The 25,397-nt window shown below is 45.7% G+C and overlaps 1 protein-coding gene across 4 annotated transcripts in view; it reads right to left on the bottom strand.

Annotated features, from left to right (window-relative positions):
- The window catches only part of CACNA1A (calcium voltage-gated channel subunit alpha1 A), a 265,173-nt gene that overhangs the window by 162,053 nt on the left and 77,723 nt on the right, over positions 1–25,397 (bottom strand). For all 4 annotated transcript variants that reach the window (XM_028088869.2, XM_028088871.1, XM_088017020.1 and 1 more), the window contains 2 exons: positions 10,148–10,253; positions 7,710–7,849 (listed from right to left, as the gene is read on the bottom strand). In XM_028088869.2, coding sequence (XP_027944670.2) covers positions 7,710–7,849; positions 10,148–10,253 — 246 coding nt within the window. The remainder of the gene's footprint in view (positions 1–7,709; positions 7,850–10,147; positions 10,254–25,397) is intronic.

Genomic DNA, 25,397 nt, shown 5'->3' with positions numbered 1-25,397 from the left:
ACCTCTGTAACAACAGAGCATCTCCAACGCCTGTAGTTCCTCCCTGCATAAAGCAAAGCAGTGTCTCTCACTTGGCAGCCTCTGCCTCAGCCCCAGGCACCCACTTGCCTCCCGTTTCGCTGAGATTTCCTCTGCCCGCCAGGCAGCAGCCTCCCTGCCCTGGCGAGAAGAGAGGAGTCATTTAGCCCTGCAAACTGTAGAGACAGTGGCCAGATGCCTCTCTGGAGGCAGGCTGGTGTTTGTCATAGCAATTCAAGAGGACGAGATCTCGATCAGCCCCTAAACCTGCTGAGAGATGGATGGCAAGGTCTTCTCCAGCCACACAAGGAAACTGGCCAAGAAGCTCAGTATGGAGCAATGTCACCTGGCCATCTGGTCCTCACTCAGTCCCCTCCCCACTCCAGTCAGAGGCGGAGGGAGAAAGGAGGACGTCTTTATCTGGTGAAGTGTGCTGTGCGCTGTCCAGGGTGCTGAAATCTCTAACCCGCGAAGCTTCAAACTATTATGGCTCCAAGACGAGGACTTTTGGGAGATGATCCATGGAATTAAAAGGGATAAACTAGAAAGCAAGAAGTCGGTAAAGGTTGAGCTAATGAATGGGTATCATCGTGAGCAACTAGTATTCAATCCTGTGAAAGGCCCTTTGAGAGGCAGAACACACCTCCAAGTCTTCTCACTGAGCAATGGGGAAGCCAGGCCTATTTATACACTGACTCCCTCTCTCACTGGTTAAGGGCTGCTCCTGGGGGTGTTAAACGTCTGTCATGTGGGCTGAACAAACTCCAGCAATGCTGGAGAAGACCCTCCAGCACAGATGCAGAAAGATGAGGGCACTGGAGGTACAAAGAGGTTAGCTTGCTTGGGAACTGCCCACCACAGGTAAACTCGGAGGTGAGTGGGATGAATATGGAGTGGGGCATTTGCAGGACCTACCACACACATCCAAAGGAATATGTTCTAATTTCTTTCCCTTCAATTTATCAACTCCCATTTACGAAGAATTCAGAATGGTACAGGGGCTCAGTTCACGGTGTTGGCCACAATGTTGCCTTCTCCAATCTCTACCACAGCCGGAGGAGGCAGATACTCTCCCTTTTTCCAGGTGAGAAAACTGAGGTTTGGAGGGATCCAAGTACGTTCTCAAGTTCATCACTGGCAGAGATCCCTCTGACTCTGAAGCCCAGGTCTTAACCATTGGTATATGCCAGTCTCCCATTTGTGGACATCTCTTTTGACCTTTTTTTTTTCCTGCTATAGTGGAGTCCAAGATGGGGAAGAAAAGTAAAGATCCTCCTGACTTCCCTGGAAAACCTGACTTTAAAGAAATAGTGTAGGACTCAAGAACATGGATTCTGGCTCCAGATCCACCTGAGTTCACCATTTATGAGGTAAGTGACATTGGGCAAGATGTTTAGCCTCTTTGAGTCTTCATCTGTAAAGTGGGGGTAATAGTGGTACCTAATTCAGAGGGCTGTAAAGATTGAGCATATATACATGTATATATCATGTTATAAAGTGTCTTCTAAGTTCTAATTTGTCAATGTTGCCGCTGCTATTAATAACAGGTATTATGTTCATAAGGATACTGGGCTGAATATAGCTCTTTGAACTTAACTTGGGCCTCAGGTTATCCTAGTTTTAGGGCACTGTCCCAGTAGAGTGGTTGAGATCCTGATCCACCCTTTACTAGCTGGGGGACGCTTTGCAAGTAGCTTAACCTCTCTGAGCCTCAGATTCATCTCTAAAAAAGGTTTGTGGAACTAAAATGTGATAATGCACATAAAATTGTTAATATAGTACTGGCACAAAGTAAGTGCTTAATAAATGATGAAAATAACAAGCATGGCAGCCAACGCCATTACTATCACTGTCACCGTATTACAAGACGGAGAGGCTAGCTCCTACTGCTAGGAAGTGAGGCTGTTCCTGGTGAAACACAGTTCAGCAAATATCATGACAACCAAATGCTTTGAACAATAAAAAGATCAATGCTCTCTCAATGATAAAACTCTCTGAATGATAAGAAGCATTTGTGCCATGGTAGGGAATCCTTCTGATACCAAGGGTGACTGATCCACGGGGGGAGAAATTAATGCAGACAAACATTAAAATAAAATGCAGCTGGTATTTATAGGAGCTGTTAGTTGGTCTCATGAGTTAGAGTGCCAACTGGGTTTTATTGTTGTTGTGTTTAGAATGCTGTTTTTATTTTCAGGCAACTCAGAACAGCAACATGGGAGGTGAAGAAAGGAGAGAGTGAAGAATGGTGACACGTGTTTGTTAAACTGATCAAAGGGAAGACAGCATGAGGTATGTGACTCTGGTCAAGTCATTCTGACCCTCTGGGCCCCAGTTTCTTCAGCTGTGTAAGGGGGAACTGGGCTACTATCTGAGGCTCCCTTTCTATCTCTCTGGAAAGGGGCCACAGGCTGGGTACTTGGACAGAAGTAAGGAAAAAGCAGGGCTCTGATGGCAGAAACTCGGTGGGGGGGGCATTAATCATCTATACCACTCCCACTACCCCCAAACTGGGGTTCTAGGCTCCTTAATGTGAACACAGCTTCTGATTCTGGAAGTTTCCTGATTTGCCACCATCTCAGTGTAACTTTGACTTTGGGCAAATAACTTAGTCTCTCTGTGTCTTAACTCCCTTGTGAGTGAAATAAAGGGTTTGGACCTTCCAGAGTCCATTGAGTCCTAAAACTCAGTGATGCTATGAAACCAAAGCCAACATCCTCTCCTGATGGTCCCTGAGTAGTTGGGTATTTTCCTCACTTCTGATCCTCAACAAAACTGCCCAAAGCCTGGGGCAGTTGGTAGGACCTTCCAAAAAGGAACCGTCATTTTTACAGAGTTATGAAATGTCAGAGTTGGCAAGGACCCAGAGTTCATCTGTCCCATGCCTTATCTGATGTCAGAGTATCTGTCATAGATTCCTGGGCTGTTTAACTATATCAATGCAATGGTCTCCATCTCCATAAACAGCTTAGTGCATTTTCCAGAACATTCTGATTCTCAGAAGTATTACCGCTTTGCAGCCACTTATTTTACTGAGCACCTATGCCAGGTACAGGGCTAAGCCTGTGAACACAAAAACAACCATCTTCATCCCTACCCTGGTCATGTCCACAATCTCCTTTGTTAACACGCGCAGTTGCATTATTTGACCTCCCAGATGTTTATATATATATCTGAGCATTACAGTCAAAGCTCTGTCATCTCAGAAATACAGCCAAGCTTCTGAAATCTTCCTCTTACACGATTTCAATTTAATGATCAGACCTTCAAATACAATAGAAACACACTTCAAAGGGGTTTGATAAAATTGCAAAGTTAGAATTTCTCTGAGGACTTGAACTACACAGAACAAACCAAACTCCACGGGTTCGATACTTTCTGCCAAACTTTACACAAGAAGAGGCAAAAACCTTATTAATTCATGAAAAATGAATGGTATTTTAATGCTGCGGTTTGCTTAGAAATGTAAGAAGACAATGAGTTAATCAAAAAGTGCTCATTAAGGCCATGTTTTCTCAGGTCAGGTTAATACACTCAGGTCCCCTCCCCCTGGAACACAGAACTAAGAGTGTACAGCATTTGCCTGGTAGTGCCACTACACAGAAGGTTGAGTTTGAGGGGCTTGCAGTCCCTACTCTCTGTTCCTCAATTGCAGCCCAAGAGGAGACCAAGCAGCCCCTTGGAATTTGAAGTAATGAAATTTGAGCTATGTGTTTGATTTGAAGGAGATAGAACCAGCAGACAATAAGGAAGGGTGGCTGATTACAGGAGAAGCAACAGGGAGACAAGCAAGAGAAAGGAAGGCAGGAAAAATGAAGAGGGAAAGGGAAAGGGGTAAGAAAGGAAAAGAACGGTGGCTCCTTATGGTGTTAGGAGCAGGACCCCCTGAGAATCTAATGAAAACTACAGACCAGAAAAAAATATATATATATACACATAATTTTTGCATGCAATTTCAGAGGGTCCATGAATCCCATTAATTCTAAGGCTTTCATCCTTAGGACCTATCTGTCTCCAGTGAGAATTTCTTCTCTAGAGCCTCATCAGATGTTTAAAAACTAGGGGAAAAAATCACCTTGTTGTAATCAAGAAGCAGATGCAAATGCCCCAGTGGCTAACTAACTTATCATATGGCAACCTTTCAACTTAATGACCATTTATTGAGGCTTACTATATGCTGCATGGTATACGAGCTTCTCTGGATGTTCCAAGAACCATGTTATAAAAAACCAGGGATTTTTTTTTAAGGCTTCTTCCTGCCAGCAAGGTCAAGCCAGCCCCTGCCAGCAAAAGTCAGCCCCTAGGGAGTATAAATTGGCACAACCACTTTGCAGAGCTATTTGGCAATGCCTCGTGAAGCCGAGGATGCACAGAGTACACAACTCAGCAGTTCCACTCCCAGGTAGATGCCCTAGAGAAATCCACTGGCAAGAATGAGGGGACAGCTTGGTTCAAAATAGCCCAAAGCTGGAAACAACCCAAACAGATAAATACATGGTAGAATATTCATACTGCAGAATATTATGCAGCAGGGAAAATGGATGAATGAGACCTAGTCTTGTCAATCACAAGGTGAGGGCAGAAGGAAGGCTGTAGAAGGAAATGTTTATAGAGAAACTTAAAACTGTGCAAGAAGGCACTATATATATTTCTTATATACTTATGTGGTCAAAATGTAAAATAGGTACTACGTATTTCTCATACCCTTATTTACATGTATATAAAAGGGTAAATAAATAACTGGAAGTTATTGATAAACACAAAACTCAGGAAGTGTTTCTGCATGGGGAAGGGAATGGAACAAGGCCAGGGAAGAGAAAACAGGGGACTTACACTGTATGAGAAAGGTTTCATTTGGGGGGCCTGGGTGGCTCAGGTGGTTGAGCATCCAACCCTTGGTTTCGGCTCAGGTCATGATCTCAGAATCGTAGGACAGAGCCCCGTGTCAGGCTCCACACTCAGCATGGAATCTGCTTGAGTTTCTCTCTCCTTCTCCCTCTGCCCCTCCACCACCCCACCAACACACTCTCTCTCTTTCTCTCTCTCTCTCCCCCACCCTCTCTGTCTCCCAAATAAATAAATCTTAAAAAAAAGAAAAAGGTTTCATTTTGATGGTAGGCTGTTGTTCTATCACCTCCCTGTCCTCACCTCTTCCACTCTCTCCCTCACTTACTCTGTTCCCGCCACTCTGGCCTCCTCACTGCTCATCAAACATACCAGACACAGCCCAGCCTCAGGACCTTTGCATGTGCTATTCCCTCTGCCTGTCACTTTCCTCCTTTAGCTATCCTCAAGCCTCATTCACTCACCTCCTTCAGGTTTTCATTCAAATACTGCCTTCCCAATAAAGTCTTCCCCGGTTTCCAGCCCTCCTGCTCATAACACGTCCCATCCTTCCTCTGATTGATTGTTTCTCTGTAGCCCTCACCGCCACACACACTAGATATTTATTCATTCACTCATTCATTCATTTAGCTTTTCTTCACTACTTGACTATCTGTTGCACAAAAGGAGGGACTTTTATCTGTTTTGTTCACTGCTGTGTCCCAGAACCTGGCACATAATGGGTGCACAAAAAATATTCATTGAGTGAATATTTGCATACACAAATATTTGTTACATTATTCTCTACTTTTTGAATGTCTGAATATTTTGTTATGCACTTTTTAAAAAATGATTTATTTATTTATTTTTAAAGAGAGCGAGAGAGAGGAAGCATGAGTGTGGTGGGGAGGGGCAGAGGGACAGGGAGAGAGAGAGAATCTCAAGCAGACTCCCCGCTGAGTGTGGAGCCTGATCCCATGACCCTGAGATCAGGACCCAAGCCAAAATCAAGAGTCAGATGCTTAGTGGCCTGAGGCACCCAGGCGCCCCTTTGTTATGCACTTTTAACAACAACAACAACAAAGTCAGCTATTAGGATGTTTCAGAGACAAGTTTCCTACTAAGGCAAGAAAAAGGTGCCCAACACCACAACATATCCTTGGAACCTGCCAAGGTCCCAAGCCACAGGACTATGGGAACAACCAACAGAAGACCCTCAGGGAACACTCAAGCCCACTAGAGCTAGCCCAGGGTACCCACAACAGACCACTCACATCTGAATGCCTCTACAAAAACAGCCCAGTATGACAAAGCTCCTTTTGGGAAAAGCAACATTGCTCTGAAACAACAAATATGCTCAAAACCTGAATTGCAGGAGCTCAGCCAACACAGCATGGGGGCTAAGACCCATGACATCTGCCAGGAGAGACAGGATCTGGAACAGCAACAGAGCCTAGAGGAGTGATTTGATCCTAGAAGAGAATTACAACCCCACAGAGGACAGCTGTGACGCCACAGAGGAGAGCTGTGACCCCACACAAGGGAGCTGTGACCCCACAGAGTAGACCTGTGACCCTATAGAGGGGAGCTGTGACCCCACTGAGGACAGCTGTGACCCCACAGAGGACAGTTGTGACACCACAGAAGACACCTGTGACCCTACAGAGGGGAACTACGAGGAATGAATAGGGGTCTTGGAAGACAAGCCAGTCTTAGCTTGGAGGAGAGGAGTGGGTAGACAGAGGAGCCAGAAATCAGCACAAAATGGTAATGTCTATGCTGGCATCTGTTACAGGACTTTGGGGTCCCTAACAGAGCCTGACTGGCTACTCAGCAAATCCACCTTCCTTTGTTCTAAGCACAGTCTAATGTTTCTCAGCTTCCCCTGCAGTGATGTGTGTCATGTGAATAAATTCTAGTCGAAAGAATAGGAAGGGAAGAGGCATGTGCCAGGCCTGTAAAACCTCCCTAGCATCACTTTACATCCTCATTTTTCTTTTGTGGTTTGATGCATACAAGCACAAAGTTCTCAGAAGCTGTGAGTCAACAATGAGGAGCCACAATGTGGTAAGGGCCTGGGTTCCCTCAATCACTGCTTGGAAGAGAGAGCTCTGCTAGCAAGGAACAACTGTTTTGGACTTTCAGTGAGTGAGAAATAAATTTCTGTTGTGTGTAAGACATTACCCAGTTTTTTCTATTGTTGTCATAACAGCTAGCGTTACCTTATAGAGAGGGTCCTTAGTGGAAAGTGTATACACAGTCACCTTTCAACTATGGTACAATATATACAGATCCAAAAACTCTTTGAAGGCACTCACTGTACCTTATCTAGCTTGGTTTTCTCCATAGCCCTACCACAAACTGTTGCACCCAGAAGTCCTCAACAACCATTTACCAGCTGGAAATCAAGATCAACTTGGAATAAAGGCGTCTCCAAATGAGGCAAAAGGATCACACATGCACAACAGTTAAAACCTTGAGTTCTGGAATCACATGATATTAGGTTCAAATTCCAGTTCCACTAACAGGGTGATCTTAGGCAAGTTCATATCTGTTCTTCTGATCTCTCTGTGGTCCCATAGGAATATTAATATTTCTTAATTCATTGGGTTGCTGTGAGGATTAAATGAGAGAATGCACAGAAAGCTCTTTGGAAGCAGTCAACTCTACTAAGCCATTATTCTAATTGTAACCAAAAGCATCTGCTGCAACATGCAGTCAGTGTATGCAGACGGGGTGCAAGAAGGCAAAGGCATGATGAAAAAGAACATGGGGATTCAGCCTTCCCAAGCCCAGACTTGACACACCAACCATGATGTTTCCAAAGTCTTCATAGTTTGAGATAATTCTAAGCATGTGACACTTACCCTGTCAGCACCACCACAAAGTCCATCACGTTCCAACCATTCCTTAAGTAAGATCCTTTATGGAAGGCAAACCCCAGGGCGATGATTTTAATGCCAGCCTCGAAACAAAAAATTCCAATGAAGTATGGTTCTGTATCATCCTGGAAGGGAGAGAAGGTAAGGTCAAGATCTTTGGCTGGTAGAGGGTGGCACGACTGGGGACCTGGCCCACCCGGAGATCTCTACCCATTTTTCTCACCTCTCCAACCCTCCAGCACCCACTGCCCCCCAGTGCATCCTTCCCGGAGTTCTTTTGCCTGAAGATTTTGCAAGAGAAGCAGAAGCATGGAGAAGACACCCTCCTTCTTTCCTTTTGGCCAACCTCACATATCACTTGGTCAAAGAGAATTGTTTGTTTGGATCTGTGGTGTCCAGTATAGAAGCCACGGGTCACATGTGGCTATTTAACTGTAAATTAATTCAAATGAAATAAAATAAGAATTCAGTTTTTCAGACACAGTAGCCAACATTCCAGTGACTAGTATACTGGACAGTGCAGATGGAGAGCATTTCCATCACTACAGAAAATTCTACTGGAAAGCACTGGTTCAGTATGTTTGTCACATGCATCACTCAAGGCCTTTAAGGTTAGACCCTGTACACCAACCTCAGCCCCGGATCTGACACTTGTGAAGGTTCTCAGCTGGTATGCACCAGCACAGCTATTCAGGTTGCTAAAATATTGGAGTAATACTTCTGCATTTGCTGGCAAAATGGCCAGTGTCCTGGTCCCCAGCCCCTCACTGAACCTCCTGCCAGTTTCTGGCTTCCAGCTGATAGTTTATAGTATTTGAAATTAAGCTACGAGCTCCACTCCATCAGATCCCCTACATGGATGTTTTCCAATCTGTTACAAAGTTTCTCAAGCTTCAATCCTTTCTGCCTTCATGATTCTTTCCCTATCAGCTTGCCATGGTACTACTACTTGCTTCCTAGTTTTCCAGCTGATTCTCTTTACTTAGCTTCATCTTAAACAAACAAACAAAAAGTCTTGAAATCATAAGTTTGATAGGTTAGTGATATGTTTTAGAATACATGTTATAATTCATACCTATTAAAATTTAGATGTCTTGAGAACCATCTATACTCTGGATTGGGAACGAGTGGATTCTTACATCCCCCTCTACCTACCCTTGAGCTATTACAGCTGGATCTGAAAAGGTGACAGAAAGGAAAAAAAGTCTTCTTCATTGCACTATCAGAATGCCAGGAGAGGAACCAGAGCACTTGGGGATGGATAGGGGGATCGAGAAGGATTTTAGTGCTAGTTTACAGCTCTGCTGAGTTTCACCAAAAGAGTAAATTTGAATGAGGACTATGAACATTCCCCACAGCTGATATCCATGACAGGAGACACACAAGATAAAAGAACAAGCCAAATGACACCATACACAAGCAACCAGGCTAACATCAGAATGTGGGATATACCTTAGGGTCATGGGACTGATTTCTGCCATAAGTCAAGGGCAGGAGCGAGAACAGTTGTTTTAGTTTAAAAGGTTTAAGCAGGGATGCCTGGGTGGCTTAGTCAGTTGGGCGTCTGCCTTTGGCTCAGGTCATGATCCTAGGGTCCTGGGATCGAGGCCCATGTTGGGCTCTCTGCTCAGTTGGGAATCTGCTTCTCCCTCTGCCCCTCCCCCTGCTTGTGCTTGTGTACTCTCTCTCTCAAAAATAAATAAAATCTTTAAAAAAATAAAAGGTTTAAGTAGCATAACAAAATCTAGACCCTGCCTGGATCCTGGTTTGACCAAACCGACTGAAAAATGCTTTTTCTGAGACAATCATGAAAATCTGATTCCTGACCAGGTTTTAGATGGTTCCAAGGAACTGCTGTAAGTTGTATTGGGTGTAAAAATGTCACTGTGGTAATGGAAGAAAACGCCCGTATTTTTTTAGCAGTGTAGACTTAAGTAAGTATATGGCAATGAACTGACAAGTTGTCTGGGATTTGCCTTCAACAATTTTGGCCAGGAAAGACAAACCAATGAAATGCAAGGGGCCAGAGGAAACAAATAAGGCAAAGTCTTGACAACAGTTGAATCTGGGTGAGAGGATCTTAGAGGGGTTCATTGTATTGTTCTCTCCATTTTCATGTATAGTCAACATCTTTCACAAGAATTTTGTTTCTAATATGATGTTTCTATGGACAATGTGAACACTTGTTACCCACTGCCCTCCTGGTCAGCATCGGGTTTGCCTGGTCTGGTGGGGGGGGTGAGTCATGAAGGCGTCTCTCTCCCCAAATTATTGGTGTTCATGAAATTTAGGCTTCCCAGGTGGGGGGCTCATGATCCAGCTCTTGGCTCCAAGACTGAGAGCCCACTTTGCCCTCTGCCCCCATGGCCACAGCAACTTGCCTCTAAAGTAAAGAGAGACCCCTCAAGAGAGACATCACTCACCAGTCGTTCAGACATTGGGGTCTTGTCATCGTCAGGTAGGTGTTGCTCCAGAGCAAGGACAATGCAGTTTGCTATGATGGTAGCTAAAATCATATATTCAAAGGGAGTATGGAGGAATTAAGGAAAATCTTTCCAGCTTGTTTAGGCTCACAGCAAAACCCAGCAGAAGGTAGAGAGAATCCCCATACACCCCCTGCCCCTACACATGCACAACCCCCCAATTATCAACATCCCCCATCAGAGTGGTGCATTTGTTAAAATCAATAAACTTACACTGACACATCATTATCACCCAAAGTCCAGAGCTTACATCCCGGTTCACTCTTGGTGTTGAACGTTCGGAGGTCTGGAAAGTGTATAATGACTTGCATCCACCATGAGAGTGTTCACTGCTCTAAAGACCCAGCAGATGACTTTTTAAGGAAAATGTAGACGTTATTCCTCCATCTCACCAACATTCACAGAACAAATACTAATTCAGCACCTACTGGGCTCCAGGCCCTGTTCTGGGCACTGGGGACACAGCTTACAGTAAAAGAAACAAAAATCTCTGCTCTTGTGGAGAAGTGAGTGTGTGAGATAACCACACATATAGAGCGTTACGAGGTGGTAAATGCTATGCAGAGAAAAAGCAGGAAAGGAGGTTGGGTGTTGCAATGTATTTATTTTTTTAAAAGATTTTATTTATTTGTTTGAGAGAGAGAGAAACAGCGAGAGAGGGAACACAAGCAGGGGGAGTGGGAGAGGAAGAAGCAGGCTTCCCGCTGAGCAGGGAGCAGACGCGGGGCTCAATCCCAGGACCTGGAGATCATGACCTGAGCCGAAGGCAGACGCTCAATGACTGAGCCACCCAGGTACCCCTGGGTGTTGCAATTTAAAGTAGAGTCATCAGGGGCTCCTGGGTAAGTTAAGCATCCGACTCTTGATTTCGGCTTAGGTCATGATCTCAGGGTCGTGAGATCAAGCCCCGCATCAGGCTCTGTGCTTGGCAGGGAGTCTGCTTGAGATTCTCTCTCTCCCTCTCTCTGCCCTTCCCCCTGCTCACATGCTCTCTCTCTCTCTAATAATAAATAAGTAAACCTTTAAAAAAAATAGAGTGTTCAGATCTGACACCAAAAGCACGATCAACTAAAGAAAAAACAGGCAAAAAAAGTAAAAAGTAAGAAGACAACCAACAGAATGAGAGAAAATATTTGCAAATTATGTATCTGATAAGCCTGGCATCCAGAATATATAAAGAACATTTGTTACTCAAGAACAAAAGGCAGTCCAATTAAATAATGGGCAAATGGCTTGAGTAGATATTTCTCCAAAAAAGATACTGAAATAACCAATCAACTACATGCAAAAATTCTCAATATCCTCAGCCGTTAGGGTACTGAAAATCAAAACCACAATGAGCTACCACTCCACATCCACTAGAATAAACAAACAAACAAACAAAAAACACCCAGAAAACAATAAGTGTTGGCAAGGATGTGAGAAATTGGAACTTTTGTGCATTTCTGGTGGGAATGGTGCAGCCTCTGTGGAAAATAGTTTGGTGATACCTCAAAAAACCCACAGATTACCATATGATCCAGCAATATATATCCTAAGTATACACCCCAGAGAACTGAAAAGCAGGTACCAAAACACATGTTCATAGCAGCACCATTCAAACAGCCAAAAGGTGGAAGCAAGCCAGATGTCTCTCAGGGGATGAATGGATGGACAAAATGTGGTCTCTCCAGACAACAGAATCATCCTCAGCCATAAAAACGAAGTACTAATACACGCCACAGTGTGGAGGAACCTCAAAAACATTATGCTGGTGAAAGAAGCCAGACATAAAAGGCCGCACACTGTACAATTCTGTGTATGTAAAATGTCCAGAACAGGCAAATCCAGAGAGTCAGAAAGCAGATGTGTGGTTGCCAAGGGCCGGGGGAAGGGGTTGGGGAGTGACTGCTTAATGTTTTGGAACTAGATAGATAATGTACAACAAACACTCTGAATGTACTAAATGCCACTGAATTAGTCACTTAAGAATGGTTAATATTGTTATGTGAATTTCACCTCAATAAAAAAAATAATATGGTGGTCAGGGCAAGGCCTCTGAGAAGCTGAGCTTTCAAGATCTACGGAGGGAAGGGGTAGTCTGTGTGGCTATTTCCAGAGGTGGCATTCCCTCTCTCTCCAGGCACAAACTCCTTCCTGTATCCTGGGAACGTTCCTCCGGGTGGACGAGGCCTCCAGCGTGTCCTGCTGGAGGGTCTGCACTTGGGGAGGGTCTGTCCTGCTCACATTATATTAGGGCCTGATCTGCTGATCAGCTGGTGAACCAGAATGTCCCCAGTCCCCTTGCCAGACCCACAGAGGCACCACCCAGTTAATCTGGGTGTAGAGAAGTCGGTGTTGGAAGGGAAAGCCACAGGGTACTGGTTAGTCTGGAGTAGAGCTCCTCCACCTCGGCACGTCTGACACTTGGGCCTGGGTCATTCTCTGTGGTGGGGGTGATGAGCAGTAGCAGCTCCTCCTCTCTAGTTAGGACAACCAAAACTTACTGACAACCAAAAGTGGCCTCCAGGTATTGCCAAGTGCCCCCTGGGAACACTGGAATCCACTGTTCTGTGGAAGGATCAAAGAGCATGTCTTGGTGAACTTGGCCATGGCCTCCTCTCAGCTTTCTCCTTTGGAAGCCTAACTTGCCTTGTTCTGTCCTTTGGCCCTGGAGTTAGGTTTAGCCTTTTGGAAGCTCCATAAAACCAAGGGATCTTACAGGCTGGTAGAGTTGGAGCATATACTCACTTTCCAGGTGGGAAAAGAAAGTCTAGAATGGACAACCTGGGAGCAAGAGTTTAAGTAAATCAGGAAAACCAGGCCTTCTTTGTCACCGGCTTCGGCCTTTGCCTCCAGCTGAAAGCGTCTGAGCTGCGCTCTGTGCACACTCTGAAAAGCAAATCTGACACTCAGGGCAATTTGGGGAGCCAACAAAAGCCGGCCCTGCCGACGAGTGCCTCTGATTGGCTTCCTGCCTCCGAGCTGACAGTCATTAGGAGCACAGAGAACAAAGCTGGGCTATGTTGCACAAATACTCCATTCTGCCTCACCCTGCAGCCCAGAAAATAAGAGACAATATTTGTATACAGTGAAGCAACGCCAAGCCCTTTCCTGGCCTCCCGTTGCTGAGGCTTCTGAAGCCACAATTTGAATCTGATGATATCACTTCCCTTCCCCGCCAACTAGCTCCTTGCTCACTTCTGTATGGAGCTGCTGGTTCACTCCTGGGAGGGAAGGGGGTGTGTGTCCTCCTGCCCCTAAACAGCTGGGATGTGCCTTCCTCTCCATCAGACTTGAGCTGAGGTTCCAGGAAGAGTCCCAAAAGACTGGCAGCAAGCAGCACTTTCATGGGTTGCATTATCAGGGTTTCAATTGCCCAGTTTGCCTGGATTTCAGGCCCAGAGTTCTCCGGGTAGAGTGATGAAGCCTTAGCATGGGAGGGAACAGAAACAGGCTGCCCACTCCTACCTTACTGCTTTTTCTTGTCAAACATGGCAATACTGGCTATCAAATATTAACTCTTCTCCCTCCATGCACACATGGACCCTGCTAATGTCCACAGACCTGCCCCCCATGGAATCTGCAACATTGATTGACCTCATACCCTTGCTACTGAATGGGCCACAGCAGAGCGTCAGCTGCATCTTTTAGATATGCAAAGTCTCAGGCCCCCGCGCTGACCTGCTGAGTCAGAATCTGCATTTTAGCAAGATCTTCAGGGGATCTGTGTGCACAGTGAAGTTTGCCTTAGATCTATTTCAGGGGTAGGAGGAGACCAGGTAATTGTGACTTTGAGTCATCTCAAGAGTGGTGGGGGCTCCCCTTTCTCCTCCACATTCTGACCCCAAGAGGAGACTTCAGGAGTCCCTGACCAGTCTTCTGGCCCCATGCAGGCAAAGGGGCTGGTAAGAAACTCAAGATCTTGATGAAATAAGAGCAAATTGGCATGAGACAAATACACAGAAAAGAAAATTCCAGCTTAACTGACATGGAAGGAGTCACAGCCTTCCATGACTTCCATGTCACTTAGGAGAAAAGCCAGTCTTCCTGGCAGCCAGTAAGACCCAGCATGACCTGCCCTCATCACCTCCCTGCTCTCATGACCTCCGTCTCTCCATGTTCCCTCAGCGGCAGCCACACTGGCCTCCTCCATGTTCCCCAAACTCCAGGCACATCCCACACCAGGGCCTTTGTACCTGCTCTTCTCTCTCCTGGAATATTTTTCCCCACAGACCCATATGGTTCCCTCCCTCACTCCCTTTAGGTCTTTACTCAAAAGTCACATCCCCAGTGAAGCCTTTGCCCCCTTCCCCTGCTTATTTTTTCCCTTGGCCCCTGTCCCCAGTCAAACATCTACTCTATTTTCCTTCTTTATCTTGTTCACTGTTTGTCTCCCCTGCTAGAATATAAGCTCTATGCAAGTAGGGATTTGTGTCTACTTTGTTCACTGCTTTGTTCTCTGCATCTAAGAGAGCATCTGTTTTTATAGTAGGTGCTCAATAAATACCTGTATGAGGAAGGAAAGGTGGGTGGGTCGTGGTTTTTGCATCCTCTCCCCCGACTCTGTTGCATGCCAAGTCTTGGTGGGCATGTTAAGAACACAATCAGCTTCTTGAAATATGCATTGATGTGGTCGGCACACAGACACAAAGATGGGGTACTGGGTTCTTGGCATGGGAGAAGATGCCTCATCCCAGGCAGAAGTCAAAGGTAGTCAAGGCATGGGGAGGTGACGTTTTCTCAGCCCAACCCTGAGTCGTGCCTGTTCCTCCCAATTTAGAAAGCCTGGGTTCTAACTCACAGCTGCGGTGAGCAATGCCTCTGCTAGCTGAACTGAGCCTTCCTGCTCCCCGATTGGCTCGGGGAGAAAGCACCTGTGTCAGCGGGATCCAGAATAATCAGCCAGCCGAAGAGGCCAAGGGGAGGGAGTGTGGGGAGAAGAGATGAAAGGAGAGAAGCATCCCTGATGGGAGGAAAAGCTGGCTCCTGAAATGGCTTGTGGAAGTCAGTATAGCAAACAGCCCTGCAGGCAAGTGCGGATATGCAAAGCTCCCCCGCAACACACCAAATTAGACTGACCAGGACCACAGAGGCCCCAGACAGGGGCTGTGTGTGACACTGGAAATGACCAAGTGATTTTTCCCAGGGAAGAAGGGCTGAAGCTGCTAACAGGAACTACTCTTGGGATCCAGAACATTAAGGAAAATCAATTTGCAAAGTAGGCATGGCTGATGGTTCCAGCCCCTTAGTAAGACCTTGTAGAATGTCTAAGTAATTCATTCTTCCCTTTATGGTGCCCCCATCCCTATCTCATCCCCAACCTCCTGTGGCTGTTGTGAAAATCAAATCAGGTTTGTTAACTCATCAAGACCTTTCGTCTACTATAGGGGCTGCCTGAGGTTCTGAGGAAACAGATACTTCAGTGAGTCAACCAGGCAGTTGAACTTGTGGAGAGAAGCCAAACAGACTTTATTTTCATGTTAGTTCCATGCTCATCAAATTACCAGGAAAAGAGAGGGGGGTACCAGGGCCCTAGATGTATGGGTTTAGGATATACTCTTTGCTTCGCTAAACAAATGCCAGCATTTAACTCGGCAAAATGATAAACTATTATGGGGCCATTAACAGGCAAAACAACCATAATTACAGCTACATTTATTGAGTGCTTCATTGGGCAGACACTGTGCTAAGAATTTTACACTCGTTTCAGTTAATTCCTTGCAACAATTCTACAAGGTGGGTTGCAAACCCCATTTTCCAGATAAGGAGATCAAGGCTCAGAGAGGTTAAGTAAATTGCTCATGATCAAACAGGAAATACTGGAAGAGCCAGCGCTCACCCCAAGATCCATGTTTGCAAGCTGGTGGTCCCCCAAAGACCACTCAGCAGCGTACCTTTATTAGAAGGTGGATAGTTTTGTCTTTATTTAAAAACTGGAGTTGGGGTACACCTGGGGCCTTAACCATATGGTTGTGACCAAATGGATTAGACATCAACTGAGTCCCAACTGCCACAATTTAATGTAGTAATGATCAACTACTACATGCTACTCCATGCCCTCATAAGCCCATCCCAAGTGGCTTATGTTAATGAAAATTTTAACTTCCAATAACCCAGAGAGTATCCAGTTCTCAGACATGGGGTTTGAACTCTCCAACGCACATACCAACCAAAAATCAAGCCTAGAAAAGAGCTTTCCACTAGTCCACCAGCTAGAAATTCTAATGGTGACAACACACGACCAAGGGCAACTCTGGGTGCTGCTTGGGAACTTTTCAGCACCATGGCCAGCGGCAAGTGGTGAAGCTTAATTTCACATCCACCCAGACGTGGCAAGCCTGGGGCAGGGCAAGCAAACCCAGAGTCAAGTATTAACATTCTCTGAGACATTTGTAAAGACCTACATTTCATACCTAGGGTAGAGACCCCCCCCCCAAGAAAAGGATTAATTATGTCACCAGGAAAATCAAATGAAGAGAAAATTAAAAACCCAACACCAAATAGGTGTGATGTGTCATTTGTTTCTTTAATACAATCTAAGAAATTTCAACACTTGGTTCTGAAGAGAGAAGTCTGCCCAGGGCAGCTGGATCATGCTTCTGCTCAGAAAACTGGAAATACCTACATGAGAAGTCGTAGAGCAGAGTAGTTAAAGGGTTTGGGGGTCAGGCATGGTTCTGGCCAAAAGAGTTTCCTTCTCTGAGCCCATTTTCTCATACATAAATTACAAAAAGTCGTGCCTACCTCACAGGGCTGTGGAGAATAGAGTGAATGGACACAGATAATACACTTAGAACAGGACCTGGCATTCATATGTACTCAATAAATATGTGTTTAGTTATTATTTACTCTGGTTCCTGAGATGGAACTTAATATCAAGAAAACTTAACATGCTTATAAAAGCATGAGATGGCTTTCATCTCCTTCTGATGGTGCAATCAATGCTTATATTATTATGTTTATGACAATTACAGCTACCAGTATTATTAACCTTTCCCATTCCTTTTTTACCTATCTAAGTCTCTGTCCCTTCCCTTCACTGGAGGCCATCAGCACCTACTCCCATCATGGCTGACTGAGCCTTCTCTCAAACCTGGAATCATTCCAAAACCAGGATGCAGTGAATGTATGCGATCCATTCCACGAATACCAGGCTCAAAATAAATGTTGCAAAAATCTCCAACAGGTATTTCATATAAATGGGATTACACAACATGCAATCTTTTCTGTTTGGCATCTTTCATTCAGCATAATGTTTTTGGGGCCATCCACGTAGGGGTGAGTACAGGTACTTTGTTCCTTTTATGGCTGTGTAGTATTCCATTGTACAGATGTACTGCAATTCATTTATCCATTCACCCACGGATGGCTGTCTCGACCTTTTGGCTATCCAGAATCGGTAACTTAATAGAGACAAAATGCAGAGTCACATTCGCCAGGAGGAGAGGGACGGGAGGAAATCAAGAGCAACTGCTTCATGGGGACAGGATTTCCTTTTGGGGGTAGGAAATGTTTTGGAGCTAGATGGAGGTGGTGGTCACAGGACGATGTGAATATACTAAATGCCACTGAACTGTTCACTTTAAGATGGTTAATTATATTACGTGATATGGAAAATCTCTAAAAACTTTCTTCAATTTCTAAAACACTGGTGTTGGTTCTGCTTCTTTTCTTTCTCCTTGATTCTCAGAGTTCCTATTATATGCTGTTACTCACTGACTTTCCTCTAAGCCATGAACCATGAACAGAAACACCACCCAGGCAGCTCTCAAGATCTTTCTTTTTAAATAACAACTGCTTTTAGTTATAAAAAGAATACGTGCTTATTGTTTTTTTTTTTTAGTTTTAAAATTTATATTGTATCATTTAAAAAATGAAAAGCCCTTACCCCAGCCCACTGCCCAGGGATAACAATCACTAGCAGTTTGTTGTCTATTTTTCAGATTTTTCCCCACACATGTTCTTTGCACTGGCTGCTGTCTTTTCCTGAGTTACTCTTCCCCTCAATATGGGCAGGGCTCATTCCCTTGCATCCATCAGGTGGTACTAAAACATTATCTTCCCAGTGAGACCTTCCTGGCTATTAGGTCTAAAGTCTCAGCCCTACCAACATGGCCATCCCTCCTCCCTGCTTGTTTTTTTTAATTATTTTAGCAACTTACCACATCAAACTATGCATTTTATTTATTTATCTTATTACGTTCATCTCTTACTGGAGTGTCAGCCCCATTAGGGGCTTGTTCTCAGCTGTCTCCCCAGCATCTAGTACCCAACACATAGCAAGTGCTCAACAAATACCACTGAATGAATGAAAACAAAGATATGAAATCGTATTTTCCTTTTATAAAAATGCGATTGTGATACGCAATGTTCTGCCATTTGCTGTGCCCCTCACCATACTGGACCCATTTTTCCACATTGACATATTGAATCTCCCTCTTTTAAAAGGCTGTGTAGTATTCTTGTGAATTAATGCATCATCATTTCAATGCTTCCAGTTTGTCTCTATTACAAGCAAAGCTGTGATGAATAACCTGCTCACACAATTACATTCCCTGGGATGTTCACTCTGTCTAGGCAAGTCCTTCTCCTCACATGTGGTACTGTCACCCTGTGCAGTGGTCAGTGAAATCCTCCATGGCCTTGGCATCTTCTCTGTGCATTTCATCTACCTCTTGGTTTTAACTCAAACCTGGAAATTCCCTGAAAGCCATCAACTCCAAGGCTAAGGAGAACACTGACAGCTTCAAATTAGTACCCGAGAACAAAAGGAAAATCCAGCCCAGGGAGATGTCTGCCATGATTGCCCCAAGGAAACTCAGTGAGGCCAGGGAGAAGGGCCCCAAGAAAGCAAGTGAGACAAAGGACCCTTCGAATCCATGTATGGTGAGAATAACCAAGAAGCCAGGTGAGGTGAAGAAGGCCCTCTCTAAACCAGGTGCAGCCAATGAGAAGGCCCCCAAGAAAGTGTATTAACAGGTCAAGAAATTCTTCCCTTTCTAACCAGACAGGCCGTAAAGGTCCCTCCCAGTGCCACTGGACTCAGCAGGGAGTCCAAAGTTAAAGGCAGTCCCAGCAGCCAAGATACTAAGGCTCACAGGAAAACAAAAGCTGGGAGTAAGACTCTGGTGGAGCTGGTTACTTTCTATGACCTTCAACTTCCACTGGAAAGACCACTGTCTATGCTGGTCCCTTCTTTCTTAATCACTGGAAGACATCCCTACCTCTTCAACAATGACCCCTGTGAACTTCAAAGCACTCCAGCCATGCATGCCTAGAAGCAACACCACCATCTCCAAAATACCCGTTCCCAGCATCCTTCTCTTTAGCCACCACTCTCCTCCTCCCAGCTTACTAGCTCTCCTAAATGCAAACAAACATCCATCCCATGAAACCCTGCCACTCACTGACCCCACCATTTCTTGGCGCCCCCTCCTGCCTTCATTTACATCCTCGTCAACCTTATGCAGGTTGGCTGTATATCACTTCCTTGCGTTTCCTTCCCTTCTGGAAAGAGCCCATCCCTGGATGAACCCAACCAGTTGCCTTTCCCGTGCTTGTACAGAGGTACATTCCTGAATGAAATCAACGATCTGGGCTGATGATGTTAAATTCGTGATCCTAAACCTCAAAATGGGCATTTGAGAATTCTAACGTCCTAGATGGGAGAAGATACCAGTGCATACTGGCGCACTGCTAGGAATGACCCAATTTAGGGAACTTAATATTCTCCCACCATTAGAAAGCCCACCCTTGTCTCCAAATTTTCCTCCAGCCACCAACCCATTTCTCTGCTTTCCTTCATAAAGGAGTTGACTCCACATGTTGCTTCTAGTTCTCCACTTTGATTTTTTTTCTTCTGCCTTCTCCTCCAGGCTGTCTTCTAGCCCCATCACTTAACCAAAACTCTCCTCGTGAGGATCACCAAAGACCTCCAGGCTGCCAAATCCCAGGGCCACCTTTTTAGGCTCAGATTTCTTGGCCACGCCTTCCTTTTATGTTTCCTACTACCTTCCCGTCTCTCCTTTTTACTCCTTTTCTACTCCATCTCTAAATGTTGGTCTTCTCTGGGGCTCAACCCTAGATAATCTTCTTTTCTCTACCTATATCCACTTTCTAAAGGCCTCGTGCATTGAGATGTGTTTTGCCACTCTCCTGATGCCCTTTCCCCCACATATCTACTCATCCTTCTGCTCGGTGTCCTGGGAGAGGCAAGGCTGGCTCTTGTCTCCTAAATTCTGGAAGGTTTGGTCAATGGGAAGCATTAGCAGGAGATTGGAGGGAAGAAGGAGGACTCGGTGTATTTCTTCATCCCATATCCTCCCCACTACATCGTCATGTTCTGGCAATGGCTGTGTCTTGTTGTGCCTTCTGACAGGCACCTCCAACCTCATAGAACTGTCTGTATTCATCCCCTAGGGCTGCCCTGGTGAATTACCACAAACTGTGTGCTTTAACAGAAATCTCGTCTTTCACAGTTATATAGGCCAGAACCCCATAATTAAGGTATTGGCAAGCCCAAGCCCCCTCCAAAGGCTCCAGGGTAGGATCCCTCCTTTCCTCTTTCAGCTTCTGGGGGGTCTGGGTGTTCCCCAGCTTATGGCCACATCACTCCATCCTCTGCCTCTGTCTTCACATGACTTTCTCCTGTGTCTCTCCCCTTCTCTTCCCTCCTAGGAACACTTGCCATCGAATTGGCTCACCATTACATTCTCAGCACCCCTTCCAGTGCCAGGCACCTAGCAGGACCCCAATCAATGTCTGTTGAATGAGCAAATGAATCCACATCTGCTTTATTTCTCTTTACCTCTCAGCAACAATTCCTTCTGCACTTTCCACCCTGTCTTGCAGCTCTCTCAGCTGTTGCACTGGCAAGCCAAGTCAAACAGACTTTCCAGAAAGTCCCAAGCCCCCAACGCAGTTCCTTCACATGCTCCCCAAACACATCCCCAAATATTTGGGTCTGCCTGGCCATTTCCTCTGCTGGCCCCACCATCTGTAAAGATTCTCCTTGAAGCTTTATCATTAAAAAAATAAACCAACATATTCTGTGCCTCCAAAAGAAGCTTTTACTTTTGCAAACTCTATTGATTTAATCCTAGAGGCTGCTGGCAGTGGTCCCAGGAGCTTAATCAATACAACAACACCCAGCACAGCCGGAACATCAGGGAGCCTCAGCCAAGACCTTCTGCTTGGGTCTTCACTGACCCTGACTGAATCTCTCGCAACGATGAAGAAAGATTTACAGTCGGGCACGGGACATTTGCAATTGTTCCAGGATCCTGCTTAGGTGAGCAGAAGAAAATGTCTTCAAGCTCAAGGCACTTCAGAACTATTTGTTAATTTGCTACTACGGTTGATTCCCAGGAGGGCAAAGCAAGCAAGAAACCAAAGAGAACAGAGAAACACTGCAGGTTCTAGAACCCGAGTATAAATTCCCTGGTGGGAAGAGCAGGAGTAGAACAGGCAAAGGGAAGGTGGGGAAAGGAAGATGAAGATGGCAAGAATTCAAACTTGGTTGAGTTAAAACAGGAATTCCTTCACCCCTCAGCAGATACTAAGTGATCAGGAAAAGAGAGAGAGAAGGTCATAGGAAGAAGGAGCTTGAGGGTGACCGAATCAGTGCCCAGGGCTTTAGAAACCATTCATCTGCTTGAAGGAAAAGTCAAACAATTCCTTCCAATAACTTTTTCAAGATTGAAAAACAGGGAGAGGAATTAGAGGCCCCATAGAAAGAAAGTAGAGGGGAATATATGTTGACTAGTTTAAATGCACATTGGGGTGCCAGGGTGGCTCAAGCAGTTAAGCAACCGACTCTTGATTTCAGCTCAGGTCACGATCTCAGGGTCATAGGATTGAGCCCGGAGTCAAGCTCCTCGCTGGGCATGAAGCCTGCTTAAGATTCTCTCTCCCTCTCCCTCTGTCCCTCCCTGCTCCCTCTCTAAAAAAAAAAAATTAAAATAAAAAAAAACGCATGTGAGTATACATAACCCTCATGAGAACACTGTGCTTAGACGTTAGTCCCAGTGCACAGACGATGGGGTATTCTAGCCCCGGTATTCGACATCCTACTGTCGTGACAATCATCTCCCAAATCTCAGTGGCTGAAGGCACCGTGGGACTATTTTCTTGCTGATGCTATGTGCCCACTGCAGGTGGGATGGGGGCTCTGTTCTGTGCTGCCCTCTCTCCAGTACCTAGTCTGAGGGAGGCTCCATCTCTGTGCATGCGGTTATGGTGGAGGCAGGCAAAAGGAAACATGGTGAAACATACAGTGGCTCTTCAAGATTCTGCCCAAAAGTGACACATGTCAGTTGTCCTCACATTCCATTGGCCAAAGCAAGTCATATGGCCATGCCTAACTTCAAGGAGGTAGGAGAAAGAACACTCTACTATGTGCCCACAGAAGAACCAGAATTATTAGATGAGCTAGGTGAAGGATTTCCACTCAGGAAGATGAAATGATTTGCCCAAAGTCAAGCAGTGTGAAAGGTGACAGATGTCAGATCAGAGGTCAGGACTATACAGCCCCATGCTCTTTAGATGCTATGGCCTTGCTCATGACAGAAGCTGAGAATAAAACTTAGATAACGCTGAAGAGGATGATCAGTGGAGGCAGTGGGGAGAAGAAGCAAGGAAAAATAATACACCAGCTGAGGGAGAGCTAAAAGGAGCTAGAAAGTGAACACCAGGGCATAAGTAGAGAGGTCTCATCTTTAGAAACCACAACACATCACAAGTATCAGCAAAGGGGTGGGGGAGTTTCACACTACTTTCCAAGAGGTCGACAGTAACAGAGAATGGAGAAATTTATTTTATTTTTTTAGACTTATTTATTTATTTATTTGAAAGAGAGAGAATGAGAGAGAGAGAGAGAGCACATGAGAGGGGGGAGGGTCAGAGGGAGAAGCAGACTCCCTGCTGAGCAGGGAGCCCGATGCGGGACTTGATCCCGGGACTCCAGGATCATGACCTGAGCCGAAGGCAGTCGCTTAACCAACTGAGCCACCCAGGCACCCCGAGAATGGAGAAATTTATATGAAGCCACACCAGGAAGTGGGGCACAACCATGAAAGGAACCTGAATGCTTCTTGCTCTGTCCCTGAAAGCTGCCATCTTGGCTCAGGTCAAAGGTCCGACAAATGCTGGTTTGTGTTACAACAGCCCCAGGAAGCCAAGGCCAGGGCTTGCCAGGACTCCCATCAGCTGCACTGTCCCTCCCTGGACATGTACACGGTTCTGGGAAACTTGGACCAGAGCTGAATAGTGTTTCAGAACAGACGGCTTGGACCTCCTGACTACTGCTCGCCCACCCCAACCCCGGGACCGAACTGGAAATAGGACAGATTCTGATTGTCATACACCCAGACAGTAATCGGGAATTCCAAATAGATGGGTAGCCAGTTTAGCTTTAGAGCAAGGCTTCTGGAAAGCACTTGCCATTGCTGCCAATGAGTCATGGCCATTTCAGTTATGAACACCTATTATGTGTCACCCAAGTGTGGTTTGCACATTAATTCACTGAGCCTTCACCACCTATCCATCCAGAAATCCTACTGGTCAACCTTCAGATTATATCCAGAATTGGTGGTTGCCAGGAACTGGAGGAAGGAAGGGGGAGTCGGGAGTGACTACTACCGGGTATAGCGTTTCTTTCTGGGGGATGAAATGTGAGTCTAAATAGAAGTGATGGGGGCACAGCAATGTGAAAGTACTGAAGGACACTGAACTGTATGCTTCAAAATGGTAAATTTTATGTTATACATATTTTACCACATTTTTAAAATTTTTGCCAGAATCCAAACACTCTTCATTATGTCCATAGCCAACACTCTGGTCCCGCCCCCACCTGCCTGGGCCAGTATTGTCACTTCCTCCCCAATCCCTCACCACCACCACCCCCACAGTGGTCAGAGGAGCCATCTGAGTCAGGTCACACCCCTCCTCTGCTCATAACCCTCCACAGCCCCCACCTCACTCACAGCAAAAGCCAAAGCCATTCCTACAGTCCGCAAGGCCCTGCCCAACTGCCCTGTCATCTCCCTGAGCTCCCTTCCTCCCACTCTCCCCTTGGATCATTCCTTTCACCCACACCAGCTTCCTCGATGTTCCTCCAACATGGCTGGCATGACCCTACCTCAGGGCCTTTGTGTTGGCTGCTCCCTCTTCCCCCAGACACCCCCATGGCTTCCTCCTCACCTCCTTCGAGTCTTGGTTCAAATGCCACCTCCTCAGGGAGGCCTTATCCAACACAGCAACCTGCCTCCCCTCCCCTTTCCTTGCTGTTTCTCCCCGTTGCCCTTATAATCTTCTACAGTACTATGCAATTAACTTGTTATTTTGCTTCTTGTTCATCTTAGGTCTCTCCCAATGAGCACACAGGCCCATGAGAGCAAGGACTTCCATCTGCTTCCTGTGTCTAGACCAGTGCCTTGCTCACTGCATACACTCGATCAGTATTCATGAACTGAGTGTACAGCCCTGTGAGGCAGACACTATTCTCCATCCATTTTATAAAGGAGGAAAACAGACTCGGTGTCAGACAATCAGCAAGTAATGGAGGACCAGTTACCAAACTCAATCTGAGTTCACAACTCTGGTTCTCAGCCTTGATGATTGTTCTTTATTATTATCCACACAGCATGGATGAACTGAGCACCTACTACGTGCCAGGCAGTGTTCGAAGTACTAAGGATATGACAGAGGACAAAGCAGGCAGAGTTCCGAGCTCATGGAGGTGACATTGTCCCTGGCTCAACCTTTCCCTGCGCTGACTCTCACCCACCTTCACATTTGGCCCTGACCTACAGCCGCTCTGCTGCAAGAGTCGAGATGCTCTGAGACCTGGACAGGGCATGCAATCTAAGCCACCTCCCCATAGTGCTAGCCAGCTTTTATGACAATTTGTCATCATATGATATCACATGACATCGTTTGACAGTGCGTTGTCAGCCCCACTGTCTTCACAATGGACAGGGAGCTCCATGGGTTCAGAGACCTCATGACGGTTTTCTTTCCATCCCATGTTTGCAGATTTATGGATGAATGAGGGGCCAACAGCCCCTTTGTCCAAGAGGCAGCCCCTGAACTTCCTCCCCAGACAAATCCTCATCTCTCTGTCCTTGGAAACCTGAGAACTAAGCCCCTCTCTTGGCCTGTTTTACAGATTTTTTGGTTTTTTGTTTTTGTTTTGTTTTGTTTTGTTTTA

Source organism: Eumetopias jubatus, unplaced genomic scaffold, assembly GCF_037043125.1.
Source record: "Eumetopias jubatus isolate StellerSeaLion01/CBP00866 unplaced genomic scaffold, mEumJub1_p1.0 scaffold_1, whole genome shotgun sequence".
In the NCBI taxonomy this organism is placed as follows: domain Eukaryota; kingdom Metazoa; phylum Chordata; class Mammalia; order Carnivora; family Otariidae; genus Eumetopias; species Eumetopias jubatus.
This window is presented reverse-complemented; position numbering and strand designations above follow the sequence as displayed.